Source organism: Anomaloglossus baeobatrachus, chromosome 7 (genome assembly GCF_048569485.1).
Source record: "Anomaloglossus baeobatrachus isolate aAnoBae1 chromosome 7, aAnoBae1.hap1, whole genome shotgun sequence".
Classification (NCBI taxonomy): Eukaryota; Metazoa; Chordata; class Amphibia; order Anura; family Aromobatidae; genus Anomaloglossus; species Anomaloglossus baeobatrachus.
In genome coordinates, this window is record NC_134359.1 from 67,910,951 (window position 1) to 67,931,073 (window position 20,123).

At 43.8% G+C, this 20,123-nt stretch overlaps 1 protein-coding gene across 1 annotated transcript in view; it reads left to right on the forward strand.

Moving 5' to 3' along the window:
- The window catches only part of RBM45 (RNA binding motif protein 45), a 69,681-nt gene extending 50,320 nt beyond the window's left edge, over window positions 1-19,361 (forward strand). The window contains exons 9-10 of the mRNA XM_075317382.1: window positions 2,082-2,289; window positions 19,136-19,361. Coding sequence (XP_075173497.1) covers window positions 2,082-2,274 — 193 coding nt within the window. The 3' untranslated portion in view covers window positions 2,275-2,289; window positions 19,136-19,361. The remainder of the gene's footprint in view (window positions 1-2,081; window positions 2,290-19,135) is intronic.
- Window positions 19,362-20,123: the final 762 nt, after the last annotated feature.

Genomic DNA, 20,123 nt, shown 5'->3' on the forward strand with positions numbered 1-20,123 from the left:
TTATTTTTTTTATTATTATAATATATATAAAATTATAGTAATAAAAATAATATAATAAAATTATATAATTAGTTTTATCATTATTTTTTATTTTTATTAATAAAAATAATTATTATTATTTTTATTATTATTATAAAAATAATAAAATATATATAATTTTATTATATTTTTTAATATATATATATATATATAAAAAAATTATAATAATAAAATTATATATGTGTGTGTGTGTGTGTGTATATATGTATATATATATATATATATATATATATATATATAATTTTTATTATAATTATTATTAGTATATTATATCTTTTTGCAAAGTCTGCAAATAACAGTTGTTCATTCTCCAAAGCATCTCTGGCTCTGTTACAGTGAAAATGTTGCCTACTCATTTCATAAAGCGTTGATGTATCTAGGGGAGGTGTGAAACAAAATAACATTCCTTACTAGACCTGCCCCTCCTCAGTCTGTTTTTGTAACAGTCTTCCCAAGTATTCAACAAGTAGCTGCTGCCGCAGGCCAGCGGAAATAGTACTCACTTGTAGTCATGAGCCATGACATCCATATTATACACCATGGCCACTGGCTGCACCAATGTACCGTGTTTCCCCGAAATTATCACCAGGTCTAACATTGTTTTGGCTGAAAAATGGGCTAGGGCTTATTTTCAGGGGAGATCTTTTTTTTTTTTTTTTTTTTTTTTATATTATTTTCCCATGAACAACAAACAATCCACATGCATTCTTGAGCTTTATTCAAATATAATCACATCGCATTTTGGAACATCAACATAACTTTCCAAACCATGTGTGTATCTATCTCTTATCTATGCATACTTCAAAAATCCTGTGAAATAATGCTAGGGCTTATTTTTGGGGTGGGCCTTTTTCAGTACACCACAAAGTGCGTGTGGTGCACTAGTTCCCCCGAGCACTCGTAAAACAAATCTTATTAACTTAGAGTTCGGGGAGGCATAGAGTGTATTTTTTTTGCTCAGTCTTATTTTCAGGGAACACGATATTGCTGGATGCTTGTAAGCAAATACTGGGGGACAACCAGAGCTTTTCTGGTGCAGGTTAGAGAGTTTTAAGGGAACCAGTCACCAGGATTTTTGTATATAACCTAAAGCCAGTGCTATACTGGCACTATCAGGCGGAGTCTATACATACCTGTAGTGGGCAGCTCGGATGTTTTTAGGTTTTGAAATCCAAAAAAGTAAAGTTTGTAAAATGAGCAGCTTGTTGAGTGACAGCAGCAAATTAGCAGATAATATATTCATCGTTATGCCCTCCCCCTGTTAGAATTAGCATAAGCATTATACAAATGACTCACTGTCTGTTGTAGGACCTGTGTGAGGTCATACCCATGTGACCAGAAGGGGTGAGGCCTCAGCCACCAAAGCTGGATACCAGGTCACATGGGTATGATCTCACCACAGGTCCTGCTAGACAAAGTGAGTCATTGGTATAATGCTTATGCTAATTCTAACAGGGGGAGGGGACAACTATGAATATATTATCTGATCCTCAGCTGCTGTCACTCAACAAGCTGCTCATTTTATAAACTTTTTTGGATTTCAAAACCTAAACATCCGAGCTGCCCACTGCAGGTATGTATAGACTCCGCCTGATAGTGGCAGTATAGCACTGGCTTTAGGTTATATACAAAAATCCTGGTGTTTTGGTTCCCTTTTAAATGTGTGATCTCTTTTTGTGGCCACCTGCAAATGTTTCGGACCATAAAGTTCCCCGTGCTGATCAGTTAGACACAAAGGCGACACCATTATCAGAGGACAAGTGGCACCTATGGCACTGATCAAAGGGGCCGTATCTTTCCTCTGTGATTACACACTCCGCCATGACAGTATGGTATAGTTTGACCGTAGATTACCATAGCACACTTTCAGGACACATTTTGGCTGTGCAGTATTTTTGAAACCAAATTCTCAGTGTGTGCACACACCCCAAGTCAGATATGATACCAATGCTAAGCATGATGTTAGATTCTGACACTGAGCGCTCTCCTCTTGGACCTTGCACTGTTATTTCTGAAATATTTAACCTCTTCCTCTTTTGCAGTCGTTTTGGGAATCTGATAGAAGTTTACATTGTCCCGGGGAAGAACGTTGGGTATGTTCGATACTCCGAGGTGTACAGTGCAAACGACGCCATAGCCGCTCTACATGGGAAACTGGTGAACGGTGTGAAGCTGAAGGTGATGCAAGCAGAGTCCCCAAAAGATGAGTCCAACAAGAGGCAAAGAACATACTAAATTTGTAGCTCTCGGGTAAGTACCAGGTTCCCGATCTGGAGTCCTATCCGATCCCCCCCCATATTTACCGATTCCCAGACAAGGATCACTGTCAATTTGTCTATTGTGATGAATACGGGGACATGACCGCTGTTACTGGAATGTTTGTCACAGCTGATGTGGTTCACTGAGGACTAGAAAGGGAAAACTGTGGATATAGAGAGATACAGATCACCTCTTCTGCCATACATTCTACTTCTACGCTGTTAGTACTGCGAGGTAACATAGGCTTGTACAGGGAGACGCAAAACATTTTAATAGAAATTCTGATTTTTCTAATCCGAGACACTTATGAGTTCTGTATGCCATAAATGACATGATTTCTAATCGGGGAATGGATAATTATGAAATCCCCCCCCAGCTATTATCTGATCCTCAGCTGCTGTCACTCAACAAGCAGCTAGTTTTATAAACTTTACTTGCTTGGATTTCGAAACCTAAACATCCGAGCCGACCACTACAGGTATGTATAGACTCAGCCTGATAGTGCCAGTATAGCACTGGCTTTAGGTTATATACGACAATCCTGGTGATTGGGTCCTCTTAATGTGAATAGATTTTCTCCTATTTGGAGCCTCCTGCCTTAAAGGGAACTTGTCAGCAAGTTATTGCTTCTTAAAGCACCACTCCAGTGTGTTTTTTTTAATATATATATATATATATATATATATATAATATACACACACACACACACATACACAGGTAGAGATTATATATATATATATATATATATGTGTATATGTATGTATGATTATTTTATATATATATATATATATATATATATATATATATATATATATATATATATATATATATATATATATATATATACACATATACACATATACACATATACACATATACACATATACACATATACACATATACACATATACACATATACACATATACACATATACACATATATATATTATATATAATATTTTATATATATATATATAATATTATATATAATATATATATGTGTATATGTATGTTAGAATATATATATATATAATATATATATATGTGTGTATATGTATGTATGATTTTATTTATATATATATATATTATATATATATATATATATATATATATATATATATATATATATATATATGTGTATGTATATATATATATATATATATATATATATATATATATATATATATATATATATATATATATATATATATATATATATATATATAATATTACACAGTTTGAGTGGCGCAGTACCCTGCCCCCTGTCTTATACTCACCTGCCGCCATCTTCACATGCTATCACTACTGCATCGGTTGGTCTCCTGCGATTTGTTATCTGCCAACAGCTCCAGTGTTTCATCGAGGCACTGGAGGTCACAACGCAATACAAGTCTATGGGAGCCTCGTTCCGGCTCACATAGACTTGCATTGAGCACTTATGACGTAACTTCTGGCTTTCAGCCTTTCATAAATTACGGTCTCAAGATGGCGCTGCGGGACCAGAGCAACACCTGAAAAAAGGTGAATCTGCTGGAGAGTGAGTTTAAGACCAGAGGCAAGGGAATAAAGCACCACTCCAGTGCTGAAAAAAAAAAAAAAAGCTGAAGTGGTGCTTTAATCTGAGAGCAGCATAATGTAGAAATAGACCCTGATTCCAGCTATGTTATTTACTGAGCTGCTTTCTGTTTTTGGTTTTATCAGCAGAAGATGTCAATAGAGGACTAGTTAGGGTCCTGACCTGCGGGGCCGTGTCTCTCCTCCGCAGGAGACCACAGCTGCTTGTACCCACTATCAGGGTTCAGTGCGCTGCGGTCTCTTGCTTGTGTTCTCCCTACGAAGGAAGCATGTGATTCTGTAGCAAACAATTCACATGCTGCGGTCTGGAAACGCACCGCAGGCCGGTGTTTGCTGGGGAAAAAAACAAGCACAGTGGGCACGGGATTTCTAGAAATCCCATCCGCTGTGCTTGTACTGTACAACGCAGCATTTTTGAAGCATCTGAAACACGTTGCGTCCAAAATGCTACAAACACTGATCGTGGGCATGCACCCTAAATCTGCTGTTAGGAAGTCTTCCATATTCATGAGCTCTGAATAGCCCCTATCTATACCACTGATTTGGCAGCTTTCTGTGTACACTGGCAGCTTTCTGCTTATGCATAATCAGTGGTGTGAGCGGGGTTATACAGAGCTCAGTATTCAGAGAACTGCTAGATCAGCAGCAGATATAACAGATTTTATCAAAATTGCAGCAAGCAGCTCAGTAAGTGACACATCGCTGGAATCGGGGTCCCGGTCTCTTCATTATGCTGCTCTCAGATGAGGTAGCAAAAATCTGGAACAGATTCCCTTTAAATGGTCCGTGATATGGGGTCCCCAACCAATGAGACATTTGTTAGGAGGGAAGTAATGGGCTTTACCATTTCTGTGCTGAGAAACAAAGTCCTAGGTATGGCAGTAAGACACTTGTCCGTGGCGGTGCTATACAGTGTGTCCACCCATATCCTGTCCACCGCCATTAACTTGAGAACGGGGGCAGCTATAGGCATAGAATCGACACCTTGCATACAGAAATGCTATGATTAGAATGTGTAATACTCACAAGGCTGCGGACGTGAAGCGATACCTCATGGAGACCTTCCTACAAGTCATTGGGTATGGTGGCTGTGTGGAGTGGCCTCCACGCTCACCTGACCCGACCCCATTGGACTTCTTTCTGTGAGGTCACATCAAACAGCAGGTGTATGCGACCCCTCCACCAACATTGCAGGACCTACGACGCCGTATCTCAGATGATTGTGCAAACATGTCACCTACCATATTGCACAACGTGCAGCAAGATACAGTATGCTGTCCAGAGTCCAGATGTGCATTGCAGCTGACGGGGGCCACTTTGAGCATCAAAGTTAAATGAGCGCTATATGCGTGACCAGCATTCAGTGTCTTGGGGGGGGGGGGGGTCATGGGTTTCATATCATAGCATTTCTGTATGCAAGGTGTCGATTCGTATTGAATTGATGATGCCCTACAACTTTGTAATTCACTTTTTTTTCTCTCTCGTTCCGTTTTAGAGATAAAAATGCTAACTCTGTTGTTTTCCACCAGGTGGCGCTATAGGTGGTTTCATTCCGTAGCGCATGGCTACTTTACTATACCTAGACACCACTTCTATTCCTATAGCTGCCGCCATTCTTAAGTTAATGGCGGTGGACAGGATATGGGTGGACACACTGTATACACTGTGCCCTAAGAGCTCTGTACAAATATCTTCTATATGGAAATGTCCATAGTCTCCTCCTGGGAGCAGCAGTGAATGATATAAAAGGAACGGAGATCTCCATATATCACTCATCACTGTACATAAAACCATAGAAATAGTATTACATGCCGAGTATACTGTGCAGCATGCCCCTGGAGTAATAGTGCCGTCTATATCAGAGGGGGAGTCCTAGTAAAGCATGGGTGGGGAACCTTTTTACTGCCGGGGGCCATTTGGAATTTCCTACTAACCTTTGGGGGCCGTACAAAATTATCAACTTGAAAACTACCCTGTTATATTTGGTTAAACGATTAATTAACTCACCCCTATTGTGGTGGCTGAAGCTGCTTCTCTTTGGTGCGGCTCTGATGTTCGGTGATATTGATCATCTTGATTCTCACAGCTGCTTTTCCAGGTTTGTCTCGGGGCATACACATCACAGGAGACGCTGGGGCGCATAAATTACAGGAGACACTGGGAGTACACATCACAGGAGGGGCTGGGGCATATACATCACTAGGGGGGCATGGACAGCCCTGGCGGTGGCAAAGACATGACTGGGGACAAGTACAACACTAGGTGGCAGCACGGGCAGAGCACTGGGTGGCAGCACGGGCAGAGCACTGGGTGGCAGCACGGGCAGAGCACTGGGTGGCAGCACGGGCAGAGCACTGGGTGGCAGCACGGGCAGAGCACTGGGTGGCAGCACGGGCAGAGCACTGGGTGGCAGCACGGGCAGAGCACTGGGTGGCAGCACGGGCAGAGCACTGGGTGGCAGCACGGGCAGAGCACTGGGTGGCAGCACGGGCAGAGCACTGGGTGGCAGCACGGGCAGAGCACTGGGTGGCAGCACGGGCAGAGCACTGGGTGGCAGCACGGGCAGCGCACTGGGTGGCAGCACACTGCACAAGGGGGTACACAGCACTGAGCATGGGGGGGGGGGGCAGCGATGGGTTGAGCACTCACAGTACTGGAGTGGGGGAGGAGTCACACACACAGCACAGGCCCGGCAGGCCGGTAATCTGCTGCAGCTATTCTGTGACATTATCGCAGCATGCTGCTTACCCTGCTCACCAGAGCACACTAGCACAGGCCGGGGTTAAGCCTAGAATGTATGGGCTGCAGTCAGGTCCTGGAAGTCAGGATCTGGATAGAGCCCATACATTCTAGCATCTACCCTCAGGTAATCGGGCAGTGGTATTTAAAGGGCCAGCAGCCAGGAAAAGCGCAGCTGCCGCCAGAGCACAGCGGTCCCTGGGAATGTGCCCGGGGGCCACATAAAAAGTCGCCACGGACCGCATACGGCCCGCGGGCCGGAGGTTCCCCACCCCTGTAGTAAAGGTACATGGTGGATTGTAGGTATGTTGTTATACGTCCTGGCATCCGTTCAGCATCTCGTTCTCCTGGTTCCCTTCTTGGCAGCCGTTATTTTACATTGCTGTCCTTTTCTCCTGGGCACTTAGCAATTACCAGCCAGCAATTTGTCGGGAAGCGTTTGATTACATGATGAAAGTGTTCGGTCACGTCCTGATTATCACCATTGTCTCCTAATTAGTGGAGTACCCATGTGGGAGGCCCCTGCCTACACTCATCAGTGTCAGATGTTACTTTCCGGAATACCCCATGCAGAATTTTAGCGACACAATAGCTCGATGTTTGGAAACAGAACCTGCGTTCCCTGTTGGATGCGGCATGAGGTCAGCATCATCCTTTAGGCCAGCTCTGCAAGTTACCGCAATCCACTAGTGTACGATCACATTACTGCCGCGGAAGTGAGCTGCGCGTGCTTTACCCCCGATATTACACCTCACCAGGCTCAGTAGCATTAGATTAATACACCGGTTTACATCGCTTTCTAAAATGTGGAGACCAGGGCTCTGTAGATGTGGCGAAAACAATGGAGAGGACCAACTAGGTATCGCTCGCTACTAGAAAACCACTAGAGACTTGTTCACATCCTGCTCTCTTGCCACTTTTTCCCCACGGGAAAACAAATGCATTTTCCAGCATCATCAAAGTGAAGGAGATGTCGGAAAACTAGACACTGCTTATTTTTTTTTTTTTTTCTTTGCAGGTTTGAGGATTCATTTTTTTTTTTTTTTTTCTTTCAAAGTAAAAAAAAATGCGTAAAAACAGTTAATTTTACGCAGCATTTTTCTTGACATAAATCTGTTTTATAGTGTGTTTTTTTTTTGTTTTTTTTTTTTGCTGCAGAAGCAGTGTGGCGGCAGCACAGAAAGCCCTTACAATTTTACAAAAAATATTGACTGCTCTTTTGTGCCGAGTCTGGGGCATACAGCAAATGTAATCACTAACCTATGGCATCTGTAAGGCTGATGTATATTGGTAGGACCCCCATTTTTTTTTTTATTTTTTTTTTTTTAAGAACCATGATAAAAAAAATAAATCTTTATTTTTTTTATAGCGCTAATACATTCCACTGCACTTTACATACACTGTAACACTGTCCCCCATAAGGGCTCACAATCTAAATTCCCTATCACTGTTTTTGGAGTGTGGGAGGAAACTGTAGACCCCGGAGGAAACCCACACAAACACGGGGAGAACATACAAACTTCTTGCAGATGTTGTCCTTGATGGGATTTGAACACAGGACCCCAGCGCTGCAAGACTGCAGTGCTAACCACTGAGCCACCACAAGGCTGCAGTGCTAACCACTGAGCCACCGTGCTGCCCATGATGTACCAAATTGCAAAAACTGCTTACTATTCCATATAATGGTAGCAAGTAAAAGTTATAAAGTGCCAACACGGTTATGGTCAGCAGATGCTACTGTAAGTTTATACCTTTTTCTAACAGTTTTATTTTTACACTTTGGTTCACCATTGTGGCAATTTTTAAAGAATTATTCCCCCCCCCCCCAAAAAAAAAAATGCTGATCGCTCAGAGCTTTTTGGGGATCCTGGGATGATGCTCTGGAACACAAGAAAGGGATCTGCTGCTTGATTTTGAAGGTGACAGGTTCACATGCTCGACCACTGCTCCATATTTTTATATATATATATATATATATATATATATATATATATATATATATATATATATATATATATATATATATAATCTCGTACTGCACGAGAAGGCCGAGCGCTGTAATCGGACATTTTTGACTGTCCCATTGTGAATTAATGGCGTTGTTATACGCACCCCTGCTCCATTCAGGACTTTGTACAGCCCATATTTCATTTCTCCATTTATTCCATTCTCACCATTGATGTGGTCCCAGAGGTCATACCCCCTGGCCATAAGTTACCTCCATTGTTTTGTTTTTTTCCTTTCGGAATAAGGGGTACTTCTCACATAGCGAGATCGCTGCTGAGTCACAGTTTTTGTGAAGCACCAGAGACCTCATTAGCGATTTCGCTGTGTGTGACACTGAGCAGCGATGCGGCCCCTGCTGTGAGATCACTGCTCTTTACACACAGTGCTGGTTCATTTTTTGGACGTTGCTCTCTCGCTGTGAAGCACACATCGCTGTGTTTGACAGCGAGAGAGCAACGATCTGAATGTGCAGGGAGCAGGAGCCGGCGTCTGGAAGCTGCGGACGCTGGTAACCAAGGTAAATATTGGGTAACCAAGCTAAGTGCTTTGCTTGGTTACCCGATATTTACCTTGGTTACTAGCGTCCGCCGCTCTCAGGCTGCCAGTGCCGGCTCCCTGCACACGTAGCCGGAGTACACATCGGGTAAATAAGCAAAGCGGTTTGCTTATTAACCCGATGTATACTCTGGCTACGAGTGCAGGGAGCCAGCTGTAAGCGGTGTGCGCTGGTAACCAAGGTAAATATCGGCTAACCAAGCTTGGTTACCAGATATTTACCTTAGTTACCAAGCGCAGCATCGCTTCCATGCGTCGCTGGGGGCTGGTCACTGGTGAGACCTGCCTGATTGACAGCTCACCAGCGACCATGTAGCGACATACCAGCGATCCTGACCAGGTCAGCTCACTGGTGGGATCGCTGGAGCGTCGCTAAAGTGTGACGGTACCCTAAGCCTCTTATTGTCATCTTGATCCCAGATCTAGCTGTACAGCAGCTATGGTGATTATCTGTCCTAGTTGTGCTGGGCCCGGTAGGAGGTAATGACTGCACCAAAAGTCAGAAAACAAACTTAGGCTATGTGCACACACTGCAGATTTGTTTCTCCAGCGAAAAATGCACCCTTTGGCAGAAAACCGCACCTACCTGCGGAAAAACCACACCAAAAATGCATACGGTTTTGCCTGTGGTTTTGCATTTTCGGTTTTCTAACATTTCCAATGGAAAAAACGCAAAAAAGAAGTGACATGCTTCTTTTTTGCTGCAGAAATTCTGCAGAAAACCTGTAAGGAAAAAAAAAAAGCAACATGTGCACAGCATTTTGGATTTCTCATAGACTTTGCTGGAGAAGGACTGCAAGAAATTTATGAACACAAACCTTACCAATTCTGCAGCAAAAACGCAGTCTGCGCACAGGGCCTTACTTGTGTTTGATGAGCAGTGATTGTCATTTTGGTGCCTGTATAGATCGAATAGAACTGCACAGATCAGCAGTGTTCATTATTCGTACTGGTTGCAGCACCTTGTGATGCCTGTATTTATTACTTACTATTGTACTGCCCGGGTTAATAACTGTTGTTAACAAAATAGAATGTATTAACAAAAATGTATTCTGCACACAACAACCACAAAACAAATAGATATAAATGTAATTATGTCTGTCTCCCCCTCTGTCTCTTTCCCGGTCTGTCTCTTTCCCGGTCTGTCTCTTTCCCGGTCTGTCTCTTTCCCGGTCTGTCTCTTTCCCGGTCTGTCTCTTTCCCGGTCTGTCTCTTTCCCGGTCTGTCTCTTTCCCGGTCTGTCTCTTTCCCGGTCTGTCTCTTTCCCGGTCTGTCTCTTTCCCGGTCTGTCTCTTTCCCGGTCTGTCTCTTTCCCGGTCTGTCTCTTTCCCGGTCTGTCTCTTTCCCGGTCTGTCTCTTTCCCGGTCTGTCTCTTTCCCGGTCTGTCTCTTTCCCGGTCTGTCTCTTTCCCGGTCTGTCTCTTTCCCGGTCTGTCTCTTTCCCGGTCTGTCTCTTTCCCGGTCTGTCTCTTTCCCGGTCTGCCTCTTTCCCGCTCTGCCTCTTTCCCGCTCTGCCTCTTTCCCGCTCTGCCTCTTTCCCGCTCTGCCTCTTTCCCGCTCTGCCTCTTTCCCGCTCTGCCTCTTTCCCGCTCTGCCTCTTTCCCGCTCTGCCTCTTTCCCGCTCTGCCTCGTGACACGCCAACATTCCATATAAGGGCGTGGCTGCGCATTCTTCTGAAGTTCTGGCTGCACTGTGGCTCCCAGTTCCAATCGCTTTAATGGAGGCAGGTTTTTTTTGTGAATAACTGTAAAGTGCGGGGTTAAAATTTCCCCTCAAAACATAGCCTATGACGTTCTCAGGGTCCAGAAGTGTGAGTGTGCAAAATTTTGTGGCTGTAGCTGCGACGGTGCAGATGCCAATCCCGGACACACACACACACACACACACACACACACACACACACACACACACACACACACCTTTATATATTAGATTTGCTGGACAGTCCTTATCAAGAGGCGAGATCTTCCCGCACCACCCCTTATTAGCAGTAACGCCACATTCTAATTCTTGTTCTCTCTCTCAGCACATCCCCGCAGAGTAGGATGCGTGCTGTAGGTACGTGTGTAGTTTCCATCCTTCTGGCAGCTCCTGCAGGCTCGTGGGGAGCAGCGGAGGTTTGCTTTTTGGCCAACACTGCAGCATAGCCTCAGCTTCTGAGATTGCACTGAATGGAGTGCAGCGAGGATTCACACTGAGGATGAGCCATCAAGACGGAGGATCACACGCCATCCTTTTCTGTATAAATAGCGTGATCCGAATAATAACACAACACCGTATGCCAATTTACTAAGCAATTGACCGTCCTTTACCCTAAAGGGAACCTGTCACCAAGTTTCCTGGATCTAAACTGCTGCCACTACCTCCTGCATCACTTAATTAGGATGTGAGCGATCCATTACTTACAGCTCTGCAGCCCGGAGAAAGGATCTGCCTTTAGGCTATGTGCGCACTTACCGGATTTTGCCGCGGATTTGCTGCATGTTTCGCTGCAGAAAATGTTCAGAACATCTCTGCAGTGAATCACCAGCAAATCCTATGGAGAAAAAAAATCCTGTGCGCACTGGGCGGAATTTGACAGCTGCATGTTTTGCTGCGGGAATCCCGCAGCAAAAATAAGTGCATGTCACTTCTTTTCCGCACAGCGCTGCGGGATTTCACTCCATTGACTCAATGTTAATCAAGAAATCCCGCAGGGAATAACGCAGGCAGCAAATTCTGTGCGGTTCACTGCGTTTTCCTGCGTTATTCCCTGCGGTATTTTGCGGTTTACCTCCGGTAATGTGCATCGCTTGCGGTTTTGCAGGGAAGTGATGTCATTATGACAGGAAGAGGAAGCCGTGCAGAGTAAACACACACACACATCACAGACATCAGACATCACAGACACATAGATCACATAGACACAGACACATAGAACACACATAGAAAGAAAACGGAAATATAGAAAACAAAGAACGTGGGCTCCGCTGCATATTCACCTTCCAGCCGAGGTAAGCACACAGCGGCGGCCCGGTATTCTCAGGCTGGGGAGGGAGAGGGGCAGGGATAATGTCCCCCGCCTCACTCCCCCTCCGGCAGCCGAGAATATCAGCCGCAGCTGCCCCGGCACTGTCGCATGCAATATGCGACAATACCGGCGTGTCCTCGGCTCTTCTTGCCACCGTGTAGCAGTGGTGGCAAGGTAATACAAGGGGTTAATGATGGTGGGGGACCACCGCCATTAACCCCAGGCTTGATCATGGCAGCGTCTATGTGACAGCTGACATGATCAACCCGTAAGTAAAGTGAATAAAACACAGACACCGAAAAATCCTTTATTTTAAATAAAACAAACAAGCCTCGTTCACCATTTTATTAACCCCCCCCAAACAAAGCTCCGGCGTAATCCAGGTCCGACGTCCAGCGCTGCTTCCATCCAGCCGCGACTGACACACAGCGCTGAATGAAAGCAGCAGACCGCAGAGGTAATTACCGGTCATTTCCCACGGCCGGTAATGTGAACTCACTGCCGACCGTGGGAAATGCAGCGATCTGTCATCTATCTCTCTATCTATCTATCCCTCTGTCTATCTATCTATCCCTCTATCTATTCTTCTGTCTATCTACTCTCAGAATTAAATGACTTTTTTTTTTTTTTCCTTCAATGTGCTTTATTGCATTGAATGCAATAAAGCACATCCCAACCCGCACGCGGCAAAACCGCGGCAATACCGCGAATAATACCGCGGTAAAACCGCGGCAAACTGCATGCGGTTTTCGGGTGCGGTTTCCCGCGGTTTTTTACCGCGGGTGCGGTAATCTTTGAGGGCATGCGGAATTTTCTCAAGAAAATTCCACTTCCCAGTGCGCACAGAGCCTAAAAGTGAATCCTGTTTTTGCAAAGAAAAATGCATGCAAACGCAAGTGTTATTTTGCAGGATCCTGTCACTTGAAGTTTATGGGCGGGCATTGGAGTCATGTGATCGGGAGTGAGGGGAACTGAACGTGACACTGGGAGCCGGCATCTGACAGCTGCGGACGCTGGTAACCAAGGTAAACATCGGGTAACTTGCTTGGATACCCGATATTTACCTTAGTTACGAGCGTCTGCAGCTGCTAGGAGCCGGGCTCCCTGCACACGTAACCAAGGTAAACATCGGGTATCCAAGCAAGTTACCAGATGTTTACCTTCGTTACGAGCCTCCGCAGCTCTCAGGCGGGGGAGAGAGACTGATTACGCCAGGCTGGTTTCTGTGCATGCTCAGTAGAGCAAGCAGGATCCTGTCTATCAGCATGCCAGCGTTCACATGCGTTTGCGTGCAGTATAGTCAGGATCCAGCAATTTGCAGTATTTGGACGCAGCTCAAAAACGCTACAAGTAGCGTTTTTGAAAAAAGTAAAAAAACTGCAAGACGCTGGATCCTCACTATAACGCACGCAAACGCAGGTGAACGCATGTTGATGCGAGTCCATTGCAAATGCATTGAAATGAAAACACATTTGCACTGGATCCGTTTTGCGTTAAAAAAACGTTCAGGACGCATGTTAAAAATACGTAGTGTGAAAGCAGCCTAAGTTATACAGTGCTGCAAGGAACGGATTATTGGATCCTAAATATCTGACACACAAGGTATTGGCTGGAGTTAAGGGAATCTGTCACCAGGTTTTTGCTCCACACTCTAAGAGCAGCATAACGTATGGACAGAGATCCTGATTCCAGTGATGTCACTTACTGGGCCGCTTAGTGTAGTTTTGTTAAAATCACTGTTTAATCAGCAGGAGATTATCATTAGAGGACTACTTGGTGTGCTGCAGGTAGTCCAGCATATTCATGAGCTCTGTAAACTGCTAGATCTGCAGCAGAGAAAACATTGATTTTATCAAAATGACAGCAAACAGCCCAGTAAGTGACACATCGCTGGAATCAGGGTCTCTGCCCCTACATTATCCTGCTTTCACATGGGGGAGGAAAAATCCAGTGACAAATTCCCTTTAAAGAAGCCTCGTAGGAACTCCTTTGTTTGCATGATCCATAGACCTGTAGAGTCTGAAGCGCAGAACAGTGCTGGACACCGGAGAAGGCGGCAGTAGATGGGTATATTACCACACTCGCACTACAGTACACAGATTAATCTTGTTAAGATCCAGGAGACTTGGTGACAGGTTCCCTTTAATGCCCAATAAAACTGTTGTGTCCAGCGTCCCCTAGCCAGAGTTCAGCCTATAAAGCATCACATACAAGTTTAGTGTTTATATACAGTGGTACCTCGCTTAACGAGTAACCCACATAACGAGATTTTCGCTATACAAGCAAAGCTTTCTGTAAATTTGTAACCCGCTTTACGAGAAAGCTTTGCTGGACGAGTGAAATTCTCACCGCACACACTTCCGGTTTCGTCTATCCACCACACTCTGACCCGCACTTGCAGTCCACACAAGCACACACATGTACGCACAAACACACACGCATGCACGCACATACAGTATTATGCTCACCTTACCTTCCGTTCCACCGCCGGTCTCATGGATCTTGTAGTTCCCGGGTACATCGCGACGTCCTCGCGGCGAACTAAAAGACCCAGGAGGCCGGCGGTGGAACGGAAGGTAAGGTGAGCATATAACATAGTGTACCTTACGTTTCATCGCCGGCCTCCTGGGTGATGTAGTGCGCCGTTCCACGCTGGGATTCTGCCTCCATAGCGACGAGGGAGGAACTTCCTGTCACCGCTGCTGAATGGCAGAGCGCTGGCCAATCAGAGGCAAGCAGCTCTGCCTTGACGTCAGCGCTCTAGCAGGGAAGTTCCTGCCTCGTCGTTATGGAAACGCGATACACGGCCCGGCCCCGTACTGGTGAACAGCAAGTCCCAGGAGACCGGCGATGGAGTGGAATGTAAGGTGAGCATGTAGTATGTGCGTGTGCATGCGTGCATGTGTTTGTGTGTGTTTGTACATGTGTGTTTGTGCGTATGCATGCGTGCATGTGTTTGTGTGAGTTTGTGTGTGTTTGTACATGTGTGTGTTTGTGCGTATGCATGCGTGCATGTGTTTGTGTGAGTTTGTGTGTGTTTGTACATGTTTGTGTGTGTTTGTGCGTGTGTGGAATGACAGAATAGGGGACCAGGATGGGACATTTAACCCGTTGTGGAACGGATCGTCAGCACTGCAATGATTTCCTATGGGAAATCTTGCTTTGCTGAACGAGTACCTTGTTTAACAAGCAGTCTCAGAACGGATTGTTCTCGTTAAGCAAGGTACCACTGTGTTTCATATAGTTTAATAGACATTTTTTTTTCCACTCCTTTAAAATTCTTTCTTTGCCCATCAGGGCTCCAAGAAAACAAGAAGTGTTGTCCAGCAGTTGTGCTTTAGGCAGCTTTCACACATCCGGCTTAAGCTCTGCGGCTCAATCCGGCTGTGCAAGCTATGCAACTGATGCAACGAAAACACCGCATCCTTTGCATAAGTTTTTTACATGCGGCCCGTCCGGTTTTTGCCGCTTGCGACATGCTACTGAGCATGCGCAGTGGCAAAAACCGCATGCGGCGTCCGGATGCGGTTTTTGCCGCATCCGGCCGCCATAGGCATGCATTTAAAAATGCGCCGAATGCGGCGTGATGCGTTTTTTTTTGCCGCACGAAAAAACGTGCCAGGCAACGTTCCATCCGGCCGCCGCATCGGCTAAATCTGCCGCATGCGGCAAAAACCGGACTGAACGTGAGCCCATGCGGCACAATGCGGCACTAATTAAAGTCTATGCAGAAAAAAACGCAACCGGCAGCAAAAAAAAACGGTTGCGATTTTCCTGCAAAGTGCTGTATTGTGCCGCATTGCAGAAACCGGAGGTGTGAAAGCAGCCTAAGAGATGCTTCACTTTGGTAGGATGTGAGCTGCAGTACCAGACAATGGCCACTGCAGTGTACGGCGCTGTGTCACTATGACCTCCTAACGACCTATTCAGCGGATAGATCATCAGTACATAAATTCTGGACAACCCCTTTAATAAACTGCACACATGTTCCACCTATTTAGGTGGACTGTACATCCATGTTCACTGTGATCTTCTTGAAATATAATGTCACATATACATTAAAGATGGACGTACCCAGAACAGTAGGATGAGGGAGGTTTGGAGTGAAAGTATTGCCTAGAAGGCACAATTCCTTGACATTCAGGGTCTCTGTAAAGCTGGGTGTCAGCCGCTCTGGGCCATAGAATGAAGCTGATCACCTATAGAGAACAACTAAGAAACGGCTGAATGTTTTAGGAACAAATCTGAAAATCCTGGGGTTATTTTTGATTTTTAGACAGGTCAGGATTGGCGACAGGCCTTCATTGCTTCATTACATGCTTGAATTCCCCATAATATGGCTTTTCTACATCCTCTATCCTCAGAGCTCTGCATTCTGCCGTTCCTCTGTTGCTCCTCTGCGTGTTACCATTCCTCTCATTAAAGAGGTGTGTCTAATACGGCAGCGTTTATTGGACACGCCCCCGCAGTGGTAACCGCTAGATGTCAGTTTACGCCTATATTTCTTGCAGGAATAACAGGAGCGGCAAAATATAGAGATATCAGAAAAGATGTGCAGAATTATTTTACACAGAATATAAGCATTTACTAAAATAATGATGGGTGTTGAGTTTTACTCCTTAACACTAGAAGTCCCAGAGAGGGGTCATTCGACATTTCTACCATTGGAACTCTATGGAGCTCAAAATTCCTGGGACTTCTATTGTTAAAGGGAATCTGTCACTAGTATTTTGCCACCTAATCTGAGAGCAGAATAACGTTGGGGCAGAGATCCTGATTCCAACGATGTCACCTACTGGGCTGCTTAGTGTAGTTTTGTTAAAATCGCTGTTTAATCAGCAGGAGATTATCATTAGAGGACTACTTGGCATGCTGCCGGTAGTCCAGCATATTCATGAGCGCTGTATAACTGCTAGATCTGCAGCAGAGAAAACATTGATTTTATCACAATGACAGCAACCAGCTCAGTAAGTGACACATCGCTGGAATCAGGGTCTCTGTCTCTACATTATGCTGCTCTCAGATGGAGGAGCAAAAACCTGGTGACAGATTCCCTTTAAGAAGACCTTCTGGTGACACCTGGGTATAGTCATTGCCTGTTACATAAAATGTGCACAACTTTTTCACTGTGTATAAAACAGTTTCCCTAGAAAAGCACTTCAGCTGTGCTGTGCCGAGCCCATCTTCCACCCACTCCTATCCGTGTTGTTCTGACATTGCACAGCCATTAAGCACTGGGAGCTTTGTGAGCCGTGTCGCCGCTCGGCGCAGGATAACCTTTCACAGATGGCGTAGGCCAGAATGTGTCTGTGCTGCGGATGTTACACAAGTGGTCGCTTCCATTTAGTCACTGGACGTACGGGGATCAGAATCGCATGTTAAGCCATCAATGTGACTGCTCAGCAGGAACTGATATGGGGGTTTCTGGGCATTAATTTTAGATTAGGCTACTGGGGCGCTACATATGAGGTTACTTAGTTTTATAAAACTCTTAATATTTTCACTATGTGCATTATGTTAGCATTTAACACTTTATTTTGCAGGACTTGCTAAACACATTCAATTGTGCACGCTTCCGTCATTTAACTGGCAGGGTTGTTTTTTTTTTAGTCTATCCCCCTATTTCTGTGAATCTAAACTGCGTGTGAATTCTAATGGGTGAGGGCGTTAACACAGGATCCACTAATAACAATAGGTGACGTCATCAGTTGTATATAGAGGCATAACCTGCTATTGTTGTTTTGCCTGTGATGGTAATGAGCGTGCTGAAACGTCTTCGGTAAAGAGAAGAAAGCTGAAGTCTGAAATAGACCCACTGGCCAGTTTGAAAATTTCTTATTTTATTTTACGGTTTGTGGTATTTTTTTTTTTTTTTTTTTTTGTTTGGGGGGGGGGGGGGGGTAAGTTAAAATACATAAACCACAAAAACCAGTTTTGAAACACTAGGTAATTTTGTGGTGATGTACCGTATTTTTCAGATTATAAGATGCACTTTTCATCCCAAAGATTTGGGAGGAAAATGAGGAGTGTCTTAAAATGCTGGCTGTAAGGGTGGGGGGGGTGGCGGCTGTGATGGTGGCGGTGGGGGCTGTGTAAAGTAGGGCGGTGCGGCAGGTGAGATGCTTGGTCGGTTGTGCAGGCTTCAAATGATGGCGCCTGAAATCGGCATGTGCGCAGATGGAGCTCTCGGCTCAAGATCTCATCTGCGCACGCGTCCCTTCCTTACCATTGATCTTCTAGCAGTGGACTTACGCCAAGATCTCATCTGCGCTCGCGCCACCTCCAGGTGCTGTTTTCCTTGTCATTGAGCCGAGAGCTCAATCTGTGCACACGCCAACTCAGGACTCCATCTCTATGAAGCTTGTACTGCCAACGGAGCATCCGTGACACCTGCCGCACTGCCCTGCTCTACCCAGCCAGCATGGCGCCATCACTACCCCCCTCCCCCACCGCAGTGCCTGCAGCAACACCCTACTCCAGCACCGCCCCTGCCTCCTGTGACCCCGCTCCACCACCGCTGCCGCCGCCCTCTCCTGTAGATATATAGATATATATCTCTATCTATATATCTACTTTTTTATCTCTAAATTTGGGGTGTATCTTACAATCTGGTGCGTCTTACAAAACGAAAAATACAGTACTGCCTTAGAAACAACAACAAAAATAACTAAGCTCTCGACCTGTCTAAAAACTCTGATTTTCCTCCATTGTTTCTTTATGGCTACACAGTTATCAGTGTAGTCACAATTCCAGGCAGGGAGCGTCACGAGAGTCGTATAATGGCCAGATATTGTTATATGGTGTGACGAATAAATACCACAGAACTGTGCCTCTCCCCTCCCCAGATTGTGCTTCCCTGCAGATGCTGATGATATGTGGTTGTTGGATGATGATTGTCAATGACTTTTATGCAGATAACTGTTTTATAATTGTATTGTGCTCTTTTTACAGAACAGAGACTAAATTATGACATGACCCTCACCTGACTGACTGAAACGTGACAGGAGACAGCTTTTAAGTACTGATTTAGGAAACACTTGTGCATTTTTTTTATTTTTATTTTAGATCCTTTTATCTCGCATTCCAGTGCATAGTCAACGAGTTGTTTTGGTTTTTTTTTCTTTTCTTTTTCTTTTGTTTTTTTGTGTCCTTGCTGTTGGTATATGCAATGAATAAAATAGTAAAAAAAACCAACTTGTTTGTGCCGTGTTTTTATTAATCGCCTTGTGTGCATTCATAAGCTGTGGTGAGGTAAATGCATGCAAAATCATCCAATCAACATATATATATATTATATTCATATTATATATATATATATATATATATATATATATATATATATATATATATATATATATATATATATATATATAATACTGTGTGTGTATATATATGTATGTATGTATATATATATGTGTGTATATATATATATATATATATATATATATATATATATATATATATGTATATATATATGTATATATATATATGTGTATATACATATACACATATACACACACACACACACAGTATATTTTATATATATATATATAAAATATACTGTGTGTATATGTATGTATGTGTGTATATATATATATATATATATATATATATATATATATATATATATATATATATATATATATATATATATATATACACATACACATACATACATACATACATACATACATACATATATACACACACAGTATATTTTATATATATATATATAAAATATACTGTGTGTGTGTGTATATATATATATATATATATATATATATATATACATACATACATACATACATACATACATACATACATACATACATACCTACCTATATATATATATATATATATATATATACATACATATACACATACATACACAGTATATTTTTATATATATATATGAATGAAATATATATATATATATATA